The sequence below is a fragment of the Lepidochelys kempii genome, chromosome 1, assembly GCF_965140265.1.
Source record: "Lepidochelys kempii isolate rLepKem1 chromosome 1, rLepKem1.hap2, whole genome shotgun sequence".
NCBI classification, from domain to species: Eukaryota; Metazoa; Chordata; order Testudines; family Cheloniidae; genus Lepidochelys; species Lepidochelys kempii.
In genome coordinates, this window is record NC_133256.1 from 258,562,406 (window position 1) to 258,576,788 (window position 14,383).

The following is a 14,383-nucleotide window of genomic DNA, read 5'->3' on the forward strand; positions in this document are numbered from 1 at the left end:
AAATATTGTATTTGTACAACAACCTTTTGAAGGTGGCTCAGAGCAGGGAGAGGGAGGAAGCGGGACGATATTTCTGCCAAGATGTAGACAGGTAAACGAAAGAATAGGGGAGGGGAGGTTGCAGCCAATGCTCCACTCCTTTGCTGTGGTGATGAGGGTTTGGACAGCGCCTATCACCATGGGGTCTTGGGCCACAACTAGGGCTCATAGGCACTACAGCAATGATGATAATAATTAATAAGTAGAGCCAGGTGTAGAGATAAATTAAGTCTGAGGCCAGAGTTTTCAAAAGAGCTCAGCCCTTCAGGTGCATGTTGGATGCTGAGCTCTACCGAAAATCTGGCTTCATTGTGGGTGCTGAGCCCTCGAAAGTCTGGGTCTGGGCAGTTAACCAAACACAAGGCCTCATAACCACACTTATTTACAGTGGGTAAATAGGCCCCAGACATGCTCTTCTCTTTCTGTGGGGCCACAGCTACATATGATTGTTTACTGGAGGGAACATTGGGGCCCAACTCACCTTGTATATGTAGTGAGGGGACAAATGCAGGCTCCAAACCCATTCATGGATTTGGGCTCAGAGCCCCAAATCCCCACTTGCACTTCTGAGGGGGAGTGGCTGTGGTGAAGAGACAAAATCCAGGGTCCCAGATTTGTCAATTTGTACAGAGGAACAGGAGTCCTCCTTTGCATAGGCTCTATGGTTAGGGAGAGCAGTGGGAAGACAGAGATCTGGGGAGGGAAAGGGACGGGTTACTGATTGCCAGAATACCAGGAAGGGCATTGTGGGAAGCAGACCTGGCCCAACGTTTATCACTCTCCTCCCCCAGGAGAGGCGTGGTGGGAGCCTGGAAAGGGGGACGCAGGAAGGACTCCGCCTGAGTGGAGCAGCTGGAGAAATCCGAGCATTAATGTCCAAGAGATATGCAGATCCCTCACCACCCCTGCAGCAGCAGCAACAGGTATCACTGGGAAAGAGGGGTTAGCTGGGATGAGCCTGGGCTGCAGAACATGCTGGTCTCTGCTCACTAGGAGCTGGGCTGTTTACCTAATTGTTTAAGTGCATTGCCATGACTGCTTCATGACTGTTTCTTCACATTGCGATGTAGCATCAATGTACGGTGTCAGCATGGTGACATCTGGTGGACAGAAATAAATATGTGAACTTCTATTTTGTCCTCTAAATATCAGGGTTTATGGGATGGACCTGCAAAAATCCTAACTCAACAGGCAAGTGACACTCTAACTGGAGAGCTGGGAACAGCAAACCCAGTCGTGCAAGAATGGCCAAGTATGGCAAAATGTTCAGCTTGGGACAAAACTGAAAGTCATATTGGGAGCACAGACCAACACTTGCCCACACACCTATCTAGGAATGCCTCTGAAGTCTGTAGGACAAGCCCAGCTGTGCAGCCCATTTCTTTTGCTGTGTTGTGGTGTTAAGATTCGGCACTATGATGCACGTTGGGAACGGGAAATCAGTTGATTACCATTGGGAGAGTTTGGTTTCTTTGAGCATGTTCCAGACGTGAGTCCTGGGTTCTCTCTTTCTCTGCTGGGAACTCCTGGTGTGTGATCCTTCAGTCCTGGGGCTTGGCAGAGATGGTGATGGTGCATGCAAAAAATGCTCATATCGTGAGGATGGGAGGAAAGAACAGTGCATGGTGCTGCCTCTACAATTGTTCCATATTGATTTGGGTGGGAAATGGCTATTATGGGGAGAAGGGACTGGCTCCTGTCTGTAGCAGGAGATGCTGCAACAGTATTGGCCTCGTCTGAGGAGAAGACTGGTCCAGCTAAGGGAAGAGCTCCAAAACCAAGCCTTGTAGGGCAAGAGAGTCCTAATAGGGGAGGGCCAAGGACACTCTGGAAATGGCCAGTTCTATATCCCATCGTTCAGGAGCAACGTTATACAGGAAGGTGACTGTTGGTAGACTAATACAGCTTGTCACAAGATTGGAGCCTGGGCCCTTTGTGACAAATCTGTCATTGAGTCATATTTGATACAGAGCAGAAATACTTGTAAAAGAAAAGTATACCCCCCCTCCCAAAAAAAAAAAAAAGAGAGAGAGAGAGAGAGAGAGAGAGAATCCTGTGTCTCTAAAGCCAGATTGAGTTTGACTCACTCTGACACTTCCAGTCAGGGACAATTGACATGCAAAGTGGGATACAGTTACACTGACCTTTTAGGCTGACTAAGGTGCAGGCATGACCAAAGGGCCATTTGAAATGCTAGGTACTGAGAAAGGAAATTGGGAAGCTATACCCAACTACCCAGCTTGAGATTCTTGATCCAAAGGGCACAGACTAAGGAGTCCTTTCCTGTTAGGTGTGTTGCTTGCAGCCCAATGAACACCTGGGAAACAAAGACCTAATAAATGGAGACAAGAAATTACTTGGAGGCATTCGGTGACATATGCACTGCCTGGATCCTGAAACCCTGGTACCCTCCCCCCATTCCAGTTGCACATCTGAGTATAATAATGGCTCTTCTCTTGCACCTCACTTTCTAGGACAGAGGTGGTGGGAGCCTGGACAGGAAGGATGGGCTTCATCGCCTCAGAGACCATGGAGAAGGGAGTGCAGCATCCATGTACCGGAGACAAACAGAATCATCATTTCAACAATCACAGGTAGATGGTTTGCACTATATGCCCCTGTCCTCTACCTGATCCCTTCTCTCAAGGAAACAACCATAGAGACTAGGAGGTTTACTGTTCTCTGGGAGAGGTCAGGAGGAGGAACCATGTATTATACCTGATGTGATGTTGCACATCCCTGTCACTTTAGGAGGTGTTTCCGTGGCATGTGCTCCATTCCTTTATGCCCCAGCCACTTGAGTTCTACTTTGGGGAGTGAATATATTGAGAGGGATACTCGGGGTTCCTGATAACTTGAACCAACCCTCAGGTATCTCTCGGGGTCCTGATGGCTCTTCCATTGAATTCCATACTGGTATCATGGTTTCATATCCCAGTGTTGCATTTCTTGCTCTTTTTGGTTCGTGTTGTGGGGGAGAGTCATAAGAATTGTGTCTGACTACTCCTGTCTCCTCCTCCTCAGCAAACACTATGGGTCCAAGCCCTGTATGACTTTGAGGCATTGGAGTGTGATGAGCTAGGATTCCGCAGTGGAGACCTCGTAGAAGTCCTGGACAACTCTAACCCCTGTTGGTGGAAAGGGCGCCTGCGTGGCAAATTGGGTCTCTTCCCTTCCAACTATGTTACACCAGTGACCCGGTGATTCTGCAGCATTCCAAGATGGGTTGGGATGGAGCTGCTCTGGCGTGTCGGGGGCAGAGAGAGCATCTTCCATGCAGCCACAACATACAGTGTTTTTATTACAATAATAATTTATTGGCAGTTGATCCACTGATTAGTTAATATTAAAGGGACCACTGAAGTTTTTCTCTCCTTTTACACGCCAGTGTTAGAGGGAGCAAGAATCCTGGATTGTCCATGAGGTCTTGTTGGATCCTGCCGGTACGGCCATCATTTTGGCAAAATGTTGCTAACTCAGACTTCGCTAAATTAGATACGTCACATGGGAACCCACCTCAAGCAAAGCAAGTTTCAGCTTGTAGGCAGCTGCACCTCCTCCAACATCTGAGCACCACCTTTTGGACCTTGCAACATGCCATCTAGCAGAGGAAAGGATGTGGTCCTGTAAACTGTTGTATAGAGCAATCCAATGTGGAACCAATATGTGGAGAGGGAGAGAAACCAAGTTCTTTGCAGCTTCTGATAGACCTGCCCTCATGCACTCCTACCCATACCACATGTACTCGTGTCCACTGTCCAAGCTGCCTTCCAAGATATCCTGCAATTTCCATTAAACATTCCTGTAAGGGGGCCTGGCTTTTCAGCCAAACCAATAGTCACCAGCTGGAAATATGGTGGATGTCACCAACAGTTTTGTTAAATTGGAATTTTTTTTGTGGTATGTTGCTGCCTAAAAGTCCTCCTTCTATATTTTTGGGAATCTGGAATCCCTGTTTTTATAACCTTGAGTTGCTGGTAACATGTATCATCCACCTCTGTGTCTATGTGAACACACACACACTAATATACATACACACACTCTCCTGCAAAGGTATTTGATCATTGCGAGGTGGGCAGAAGACAACCATAGATGATTGTGTAGCACTGTGCTGCCTTTAGAAATTGTCCCAATTTTACATCCTTGATTTCTCACCCACCCCTCTCATGGCCTCCAGCTTCCCCATGCCAAGCTTCTTTTTCACCTCTCCTGAGTATCCATCTCTGGTCTCTTGTTATGAATATTACTATAGTGCCAGAAGCAATCTCTAGCTATCACTATTTTGATGCCAGATTCCAGGCAGGGCTACTACTCTACTTGTAGGAATACAGTAAATAAAGTTGCAACCAAGAACAGTCTCCTCTCTATACCTGTTTCCTTTGAACTAAATAAGGTAAATGCCCAACACATTGGAAACAAGTCTGAGATTTTAAAAAAGGAGAGAGGTGTACAAATCACCAATTGTGATATAAATTAATTGTAAATACACATTTAAAATGATCAAAATCTTGAGTGAGAGCACTGGGTAATTGCTACTCATGCAAGTTGAAATTTAGCAAGCTGCCTGACTAAAATAGTTCCCTACAATGTTTAAGACCTCAGGATTCAGCAAGGAAGTGCTGATTTCAGTTTATTTGGCAAGAAAGAAAACACAAATGAGACTCATCAGTAAAAATGGACTTGATAAAGGATAAAACCAATGGGGAAAAAAGAAAAGGGGAGCCAGGCTGAATGCCATCCAATGACAGGGCATAAATACCATTTTCACAAGATGTGTGACATTTGCTGATCTTGAGCAGTAAAAGGAGCTTTTCTGGAATTCTTGAGGGAACTGGAACAAGACCTGACTGGCAACAAATGAAGTACAGTTTAAAAAATCTAAATAGAAAGAAGAACCTTGCTTACAGAGGCAGGAATAAGTATTGAGAGCTTAACAGAAATTTGGCCAGGGGCATCATTAGGTTGGGTGGGGAGATGGAGGAGGGAGAGTTGAAATGTGTGAGCAGTTACCTTGTGAACAACTCAGACACCAGATCCAGAGACCGGCTGTGCTCTCTGAAACCTTTGGTGTTTGGAGCCCCGTGGGCAGCCTGCAGCCTTCACTCCCCAACCTACGCAGCCCAGCCGCAGGGACCCACCTGTCTGACTGCAGCTCTGCTCCAACCTCATCCACTGTCACACTCCATTGTCACTGACGGGCCCCAGAACTTGGGGCCAGAAGCTGTGACTGGCAAATTTGTGGCCAGAAGTATTAGTTGCTAGGGGATCAAAAAGCAGACATGAGACAGAAGATCCATGTCAGATCATGTGACAAGGGGAAAGTGCTCAGTTTAATGGATGTAGGCAGGACTCCTCTGTTGTGGGCGTGGTGAGAGGGCTGGCTCAGAGTACAGTGGCTGAGAGGAGCCCAGTCACCTCCAGAAACAAAGCCAACATTTCCCCCACACCTTGCAGATTATAGGGCACGACTGGTCCCAGCCCCCCTGTGTTGCACTGCAGTGCTCCAGCCCAGTAGTGGATTGGGGGCTGATGTCTTCTGCTTCTGTGTCAGCTTTTCCAGGAAAAGGACAATGAGGTCTCTCCCCTCTGTGAAGAGAACAGTCTAATTATGGATTTTTACATTTTATCAAGAGCTTCAAAGGAACTAAGCAGTCCCTTGACCCCTCACTTAAAGTTGCCCCCTCCCCTACTGAAATGATGCCCCTGAATTTGGTTACCCAGATTTAGAACCATGAGTTCTAGGAAACAGCGGGACAAGGTGGGTCAGGTAATATCTTTTATTGGACCAACTTTTGTTGATTAGAGAGACAAGCTTTAATCCAGTAAAAGATACTACGTCACCCACCTTGTGTCTCTAATATCCTGGGACAGATACGGCTACAACAACACTGCAGGAAACAGAAGGACATGCTAAATCCTGTTGAGTGAAATTCAGCTGTGGTACAAATGGTTGCATTTCCGTTTTCCTCAATGACCTTGTGCTATATCTGGGCTGGCTTTGGCCCCGGTGGTTCTATATGGGCTAGATTCTGACACCCCTATGCAGAGTACTCCTTTCTCTTTGAGCAGTCCCCTTGAAAATCAATGGGACTGCTCATGGAGCGAGGTATCCTGTTCAATGGAAGGGTGTCAGACGCTAACCCTAAGTGACTCCACAGCTTCCCAAGGTTCTTTTTAAGACAAGGAGGAGATTTGGAAGAGGGAAGGTTTAAGATCAAGAAAGAGAGAAGAACAAGGCAGAGGAAGATGAAAGAAAAAAAATGAAAGACCAACAAAAGTAGAGAAGCAATTTCAGATTTGGAACTGCCTGAAGAGGATGAAATGGTTCTTTCAGATTTATCCCCACCGTGTTGTATTATTTTTCAATTAATTGTTGTGTTTACATTTCTTTTTAAAATTTAAACTGAAGATTTTTTTTCCCCATTGCTCAGCCTCCTAAAGACTGTGTAGGTAATGAAGACGTGGTTGCAAACAAATTAGGTTGAGGCTCATGTGCTTAGCACTCAAATAGCGCTTTACATAGTTAAAGCCCCTTTACAAAGATTAACTAATTAATTAATACTCGGCGGTACATTGGAAGCACTCCAGTGCCAAATGATGATTTCTTGAGTTAGAGGTAGCTCTCCACATGTTTTTTAAAATTGATGTTTGAAGAAATAATATGCAAGGCAGTGAAATCAAAGGGATTATGCACATGCATGTCTTAGAATCTCATATTCCTGGTGTTTGTCAATATTTTATAAACCAATAATCCAGGAATACAGTCTGGATGATATCCTACTGTGAAACTGAAAGAGGGGGAAAAATCCAGTTAAGTATTTGGTTTAGTATTTTTCACAGGCAAAAATGACAGCATAGGAGAAAACAGATTATAAACAAGAACAGAAGCAGTGAGAGTGCGTGGAAAAGCAAGACCACTTTTTAAGCAAATGATATTGAAGAAACTGGACTGCATTTGGAGGGATAACAGAAGTGCAAGTTATTAAGCATAGCTCAGCTGGGTTCACTTTGATTGCTGAGCTAACTTTTTGTCCTCAGTATGGTGAAAATCCATATTTTATTTACAATGTCTCAGTGGTTAATAAGAAGGAGTAAACACAATACATGAAAAGCTTTAACACAAAAACCAGAATACAGTGTTCTGTGTTACAGAGACTGTGTGCGTGCGTGTGTCTGTACACACACATAGCAGATGCACTCACAATATCATGCATTAGAAACAACAGACTATAGAGGGTTACATTCTGGCAGCTGCTAGAGAAAGGGCAGACAGGGAGATTGTGCTTGCCATTGCCCCTAGGGACACCTGTGCAGAATGCCAGGACCAACTCTTCCTAAGACTAGCCTCTGACAGGTGTACCCTGGGCTTAAGTGACCAGATCTCCCGTTTTTCCCCCCAATATCCAGTGGTGGTGTAGCCGTGTTGGTCCCAAGGTATTAGAGAGACAAGGTGGGGTGAGGTAATATCTTTTATTGGACCAACTTCTGGTGGGGAGAGAGACAAGCTTTTGAGCTTGCACAGAGCTCTTCTTCAGGTCTGGGAAATGTACTCGGAGGGTATGGGGCTGTTTAATTGCAGCATAGAAGTTCAGGCTCAGACAGGGTCTGAGACGCTACTCCTGCGTGGATTGTGAAGGGGGTTAATTTGCATGAAGCATGAAAGAAGTCACTTGCAGAAGGAGAACTGGCAGGAGGAAAAGGTTGTGGACTTGGTTATCAGCTATGGGCCTGAAGAGAAACAGACAAATGGGTAAAAAATGTGCCCTGACCTCTGTGCAGAAGAGCGATTCAAAGCTTTCATTGTGCAAACAAAAGCCACTCAGCTGACGTAGCGTGTGCTCGTATGAAAATGGAAAATTTCACAAATGGCAGAAGGCTAAGGACATTGGCTGGAAATGCAAACGGAAGAACAGCCCAAGTAATAAAGGGGATGTCCCAGAAAAGGAGAAACCAAAAAAAAAAGTATGCAAAAAACAAATAAAGTAACTTAAAAGCAAAAATAAAAGATATCAAAATATCTAACAATTAGAGACTACAGTCAAACTCATCACTGGCATAAGCAGGTGCAACTCCACCACAGTCTATGAAGACGTGGCCACTGTGAATTTGACCCTGCAAATGAAAGTGAGGACAGCTCTGTGAAGAAAGTAGTTCAGAACACATGAGTTAGCTGTACATTTGAAACATGTCAAATAGTAAGAACATCCTGAACTCATAACTGAAGTACAAAGCCCTATTTAAGAAGCACTTCTAAGAAGATTTTCAGTGAACAAGCCAAAGACAAATACGACTACAAAAAAATAGACACATGCCTGATTGCTCTAAAGGTCGTCCAGCTGGTATATATCTTCCATGTCTATACTGTAGTGAATGTTGTCTGAGTCAGGCAAGCTCTTTGGAGTAGGGATCATGCCACCCTCTCTGCTTGTAAAGTGCCTACACTGTCATTGCTCCAATATTTACAAGTAATTATAAATGGTGAGAACTAGTCCATGGTAATGGAATGGGAAATGAACCTTAGCATGAGCTAATGTTTTTAGACATTGCAGTACTGATTAGGCTATGCAATGTTGAATTAGAAGCAGAACATAATTCAACAATTTTGTACGTGAAAACTACATAAAAACACAAATAAAATAACTTTGGCATAGGCTCCTGAGGCCAAATTCTCCATTGCTGTGTAAACCGTGTGCAGTCATTTTCATTAGTGTAAAGTGGCTATCAAGTGCTGCTGCTGGTTGCTTCTTACACCCACTTTGCACTTGTTTATATCAGTATACCATAGGGTGCCATTTTGGTGCCAGCTGTTTTCCTGTCATTGATGAACAAAGGCGACTAGTGCAACACGATGTCAATGACGTAACAATGACTAGGACAAATGAAGAACACGACCAGAATTTGAGGGATGGCTCAAAACATTTGGATGCTTAAGGAATAATTTGAGAAGTCCAAGGATTTTGCTTAATAAAAGTCTTCACTGACCATATTGAATTTGTTGTGAATGCTGAAACAAAGGATCCACCCAACATCTCGGCAGTGGAAGCTGTGGTGAGAACTTGTCCAGTAAAACACAAATATGAAAGAGCTACAGTCATTTCTTGTACTGTAATTTACTCCAGGGAAAAGAACTATTCCTAGCATGTTCACACTGGTAAATCTCCTGAAGAAGCTATTATCAAAGAATGTTACCTAGGAGGTAAATTCAACATGCCCAAAAGTTTTCAGAAGAATTAATTAATAGCCAGAGATTTCTTGATGTCCTGTGACCCAGCTAAATTAGTAACTCTTGCTGTTGATGTGGCTCCTTTTGAGCTGGGCGCAGCTATCATTTGTGTCAATGAGGTCTGGGAGCCCACCAGTGCTAACCCATTAAAATCTTTAACATCAGCTGACCAAAATTACAGCTAGAGCCTCTCATTTGAACATGCACAATTTTCAGAGGGTGAAGTCGTTTCAGAAATACTTATAAAGCAGAAGATGGACACTCGCGCGGACCACACCCCTCTCTCTGAGTTTCGGACAGAATAAAAAAAGATTCCAGTTACAGCACCATCAAGACCCAGCCATGGGCTGTCCAAGTTGAAGCTACACGAGCAATAAGGCACACTTTTTTTTTTTTTTTTATCAGCGAGGGAAAATAACCATTGGAACAACTTACCAAGAAATGTGGTGGATTCTGCACTGCTAGGATTATTAAAGCCAGGCTGGATGCCTTTCTGGAAGGTGTGCTCTAGTTCAACCACACCGGGTGAAGTTCAACTACAGCCTTTGTTCTGCGAGAGGGCAGCTGAGATGTGCATAATAGTCCCTGCTGACCTTAAAAACTTTTGAAACTATCTGCAAATTGCAGCCCTATTAGTGCGATATTAAATATCCCTCATCAACACAAAATACTCATGCTGGCGTTTGCCCTTAGAGGAATGCATTGAAAGGTAAGTGGCCTAGTTTTCTGAAGTGCTGAGCTCCCACAGCTCTAGATGAAGCTATCTCAAACCAGGCCCCCTTTTAAGTAGGTGCCTAACTGTGAATTTACCTGCCCAGCTATAGGCACAACCAGGTTTGAAACATGTGGGCATTGTTCCTGAAGGGACGTTGAGCCAGATCTTCAGCTGGTGTAAATGGGTGTCGCTCCAGTTAAGTCCGTGGCACTATGCTGATTTACACCATCTGAGAATCTGGCCTATTGTTCCATAAAGGCGTCATCTAGTTTGATCAGATCTTCAGGTAAAGAGGCCAAGGGGATGTGTAGTGCTTTACTCCTCTTATTTGAAATGACAATGACACACTTTATTTAAAGAGCCTTATGCATGTGTGTTGAAAAGGGCCATATCCTGAGTGTTTTACTCTGTCATTACTCAGGCAAAACTATCCAGGCCACCAAAACTCTCATCTAGGCCCTCATCATCTCGTGCCTGGACTATTGTTCCCGCCTCCTCAGTAGCCTTGACGTCTGCATCTTTGCTCCCTCAAGATCAATCTTTTTCCACCATGGCTGCACTAGAAAAATGCAGCATATTAGAAAACGTTAACTCACGTATTTTAAATAATACGATGGTCAACACACCTTAGCACCTAGTGTAGACAGGGATCAGCCATGTTTAAAAATGTTAACCATGATTAATTAACTATGGCACATTTTTAACATAACTGACTTTGTCCACAGTAAGGGCAAAACTGTATTGAACACCATGTTAGTTAAAACGTGTGTGTGAACATATTTTCCAGTATGATGCGTTTTCCTGGCGTAGACAAGGCCTCGCTGGATCATCACTGTGACCACATCAGCCCCCTCTCTGAGTCCCTCCCCTGGCTCCCCCTTCACCACTGTATGAAACAAAAGGGCTTTAAGGCCCTTCACAACATAGCCTGACCTACCTCATACCTCTAGTAACTTAGCACAATGTTGACTTTCATCTGCAACTACCTAGGCGTGACCACCAACCGGTTAGCTTCTCCCTCAAACACCTTTGTGCTTTCTTTTACAATTATCATTTATTATTTGTATTATCGTAGCGCCTAGGAGCCCTTGTCATAGAATCATAGAAATGTAGTCCTGGAAGGGACCTTGTGATGGGGTGTATTAAGCCCAGAGGCCCCCTGCTGGAGGCCTCCCAGTCCTACAACACCTGGTCCCAGAAAGGGCAGTAGAGGACAGTCCTGCCCCAAAAAACTTACAAGCAAAGTATAAGACAAGAAACGACAGCTGGGGGAGCACAAGGAAATGATGAGACAATATTGGTCAGCGTGACAAGCAGCAGTACCTGTGCACCAGCAGCCTAACTGTTGCCAAGTTTAAACTCCTTCCCCCTCCCCACTCAAAAAAATATATAAACCCACTACCCTGTCCTCCTTCACAACCAAAATACCCTTGCTGCGAAATCTGTAAAGCCCTTTCAGATGACCCTGGCTGGGCGTGACTATCCCTCTTTCTTTCCCTGCTCTCTTACTCTACCTCCTCTTGCCTCCCCTCTTTCTCCCTAATTAATCACAGATGAAACTAACAAATCTGTGCCAATCAGCTCCATGTTCACTGATGGTTCTGTTATATCCCTGGGCCCAACTCTTTATCTCAGGGGTGGACAAACTTTTTGGCCTGAGGGCCACATCTAGGAATACAAATTGTATGGCGGGTGATGAATGCTCAGAAAATTAGGATTGGGGTGAGGGCTCTGGTTGGGGGTGTGGGCTCTGGAGTGGTGCCAGAAATTAAGAGTTCAAGGTGTGAGAGGGGGATCAGGGCTGGGGTAGGGGGATGGGGTGCAGGAAGGGATGCAGGCTCTGGCTAGGGGGTGTGGGCTCTGGGGTGGGGCTGAGGGGTTTGGGGTGCAGGAGGGTGCTCCGGGCTGGGATCGAGGAGTTCGGAGGGCAGGAGGGGGATCAGAGCTGGGACAGGGGAGAGGCTCAGGGGTGCAGGCTCCAGACAGCGCTTACCTCAAGCAGCTTCTGGAAGCAGCAGCATGTCCCTTCTCCAGCTCCTACCTGGAGGCGCAGCCAAGCAGCTCTTCATGCTGCCCTGTCTGCAGGCACCACCCCTGCAGCTCCCATTGGTGCACCGGAGCGGGGCCATGCCGCAGCTGCCAGGAGCCGGGTGGAGCAGCCCCCGACCCTGCTCCCCAGCTGGAGCACCAGAGCGGGGCAAGCCCCAGACCCCACTCCCTAACAGGAGCTTGAGGGCCAGCTTAAAATGGCTGACAGGCTGGATCTGTCCCGTGGGCTGTAGTTTGCCCACCCCTGCTTTATCTGTTTTTGTGTTTGTTAGATTGTGGGGTAGAGATTGTCCTTTCATTTGCATTTGTACACCACCTTGACTGGAACCTTTGGGTACCACCAAAATAGAAATGATTAATAATAATTAATGTCTGTGGTGGGATGACCTGGAGACCCTAAGGCTGCAGGTTTGGCAGAATTCTCTAACATGGCCCTGACATCAATCTATACTTTGTATGAAAAAAATAAAGCATACTGAACTTGGAGAGCTGATACCGCGCAGCAGCATCCCCCACTCCCGGAAACCCCCAAGAACTCCAGACAGTAATAATACAATGCTGACCTAGTTAGCATTATGCTACCCACCCTGAGAGAAGAAGTGGTTTGTTCAGGGACAGTAGCTGGGGTGGGGTGGAGCCCATGAGAGGATGACTCATTTGAGAACTTTGTTGCCTCGGTGACTTAGGAAGGCCAGGAAGCTTTGTGGCTGCACAAAGCCTCTGTGGGTCTCCTGAAAAATCTGCACAGATCTCAGGAGATTCTCGGATTTAGGGGGCTGATTTACATATTCTGAGGTGGAAACTGTGGGGGAAGAATGGAGCTTACTGTCTCCTATGTGGGTGTTTTCTGCGTAAGGGATTATCTCACCCAAAGTATATAGGCACAAGTGCATAACTACCTAAGGATCCGGACCTTACATCCTAGACCAAGTTAATTATCCATGTCTTCATTTTACATTGTTTTCAACACAGGTTGGTATGTGTGTATGTGTTCATGTAGGTCGGGGGAGGTGTACTGGAGATAGAGTTCTTGTTTAGATTTGTAGGCGTGTATTTGTCAGGAGTGACATAACTTCTGTGTATGAGTTCCCCATCTGTAGACTGGGGATAATAATACTTAATTTCCTACCTTGCAAGGATATTGTGAGGACAAATTAATAAACATTTGCAAGGGGGTTTGAAGAAGAAATGCACTACGTTAGGGCTGTCATTATTTAATATCAGAGAGACAAGGTAACTATTTAATATTGTTGAGGGGGAGGTTGTATTTGTTTTGATTTTAGGGTTTGACGTGCAGTATGGGGGTGGCTGTGTTTCTGCAGTTGTGTGTGTGTGTATAGCATGGCGGGCAGGGAGAGGGATTGAGTTTGTAGTGGGAGAGGAAAGAAGGTGAACATTGAATTTTTAACCTTTCCATCTTCTGACTTTCAAATATTCCTAGCTGAAGAGAAAGGAAAGAGAGTGAAAACGAGAAAAGAATCCTAGGGTAATGGAATGAAAAGAATATAGGATAAGGATTACTAGTTTTAAAAGAACAAACATAAAAACTACAATGGAAAAGGACAAAGGGGGGGGGGGAGAAGAAAAGAAACAAAACTTGAGACTCCAGCTGGTAGGGATAGAAGCAGCCAAAGCCGGAGCCTCTAGACATTCAGGGAACTTTCTACAGTTTTGACTGGACTTTCTCTTCTTTGTGCTTAGCTATTTGCTCCAACCCTCCCACTCCAACACAGTCTCTTCACCTCAGTGTCACTCCTCTTATCTTCTCTCCTCAGAGCCCCTCTCCCTCCTTGCCCCTAGCAGGCCAATCTGGGGGGGCACTTCACTCAGCATGCCGTCCCTAGGCGTCCCCTGACTAGTCTGTGAAACATTCTAAGCATACTATTCTTTGTTCTGAATTGTTTTGTAAGGTGCTTGCTCATTCACATCGGGGTAGTTCTTTGGGGCAGAGAGCTGTTCTTTATCTGGCACAGCTATTGTATAGCTTTGCATGCGCCTAAAGTAATAAAGGAAGATTAAAATTCTAAAGGTCCTCTCAGGTGCACCATTTACTTACCTTTGAAGCAGAAGTAAATGGAGATGAATAGGGAAGGGCAGATCAGGTATCACCTGAGGTGAGGTGAGAGCGGCAGGGAATCAGCTGTGTCCAACTTATTCACCAGGGTAATGTCTACGAACATTTATCTGGAGCTGGGCAAATAAACAAACCCACACAAAGGAGCCCTATTCCAGTCAGTTGAATCAAACCCCAGCACTGCTACACTGGAGTAGCCTGGTGACATTGTCACCATCTTTTATTGGACCAACATCTGTTGGTGGGAGAGACAAGCTTTCAGTTCTCACCAACAGAAGTTGGT

At 45.3% G+C, this 14,383-nt stretch overlaps 1 protein-coding gene across 1 annotated transcript in view; it reads left to right on the forward strand.

Moving 5' to 3' along the window:
* GRAP2 (GRB2 related adaptor protein 2) overlaps positions 1-4,392 on the forward strand; it is a 44,475-nt gene extending 40,083 nt beyond the window's left edge. Inside the window, exons 7-9 of the mRNA XM_073327016.1 lie at positions 831-962; positions 2,514-2,633; positions 3,064-4,392. Coding sequence (XP_073183117.1) covers positions 831-962; positions 2,514-2,633; positions 3,064-3,243 — 432 coding nt within the window. The 3' untranslated portion in view covers positions 3,244-4,392. The remainder of the gene's footprint in view (positions 1-830; positions 963-2,513; positions 2,634-3,063) is intronic.
* The last annotated feature ends 9,991 nt before the right edge of the window (positions 4,393-14,383 follow it).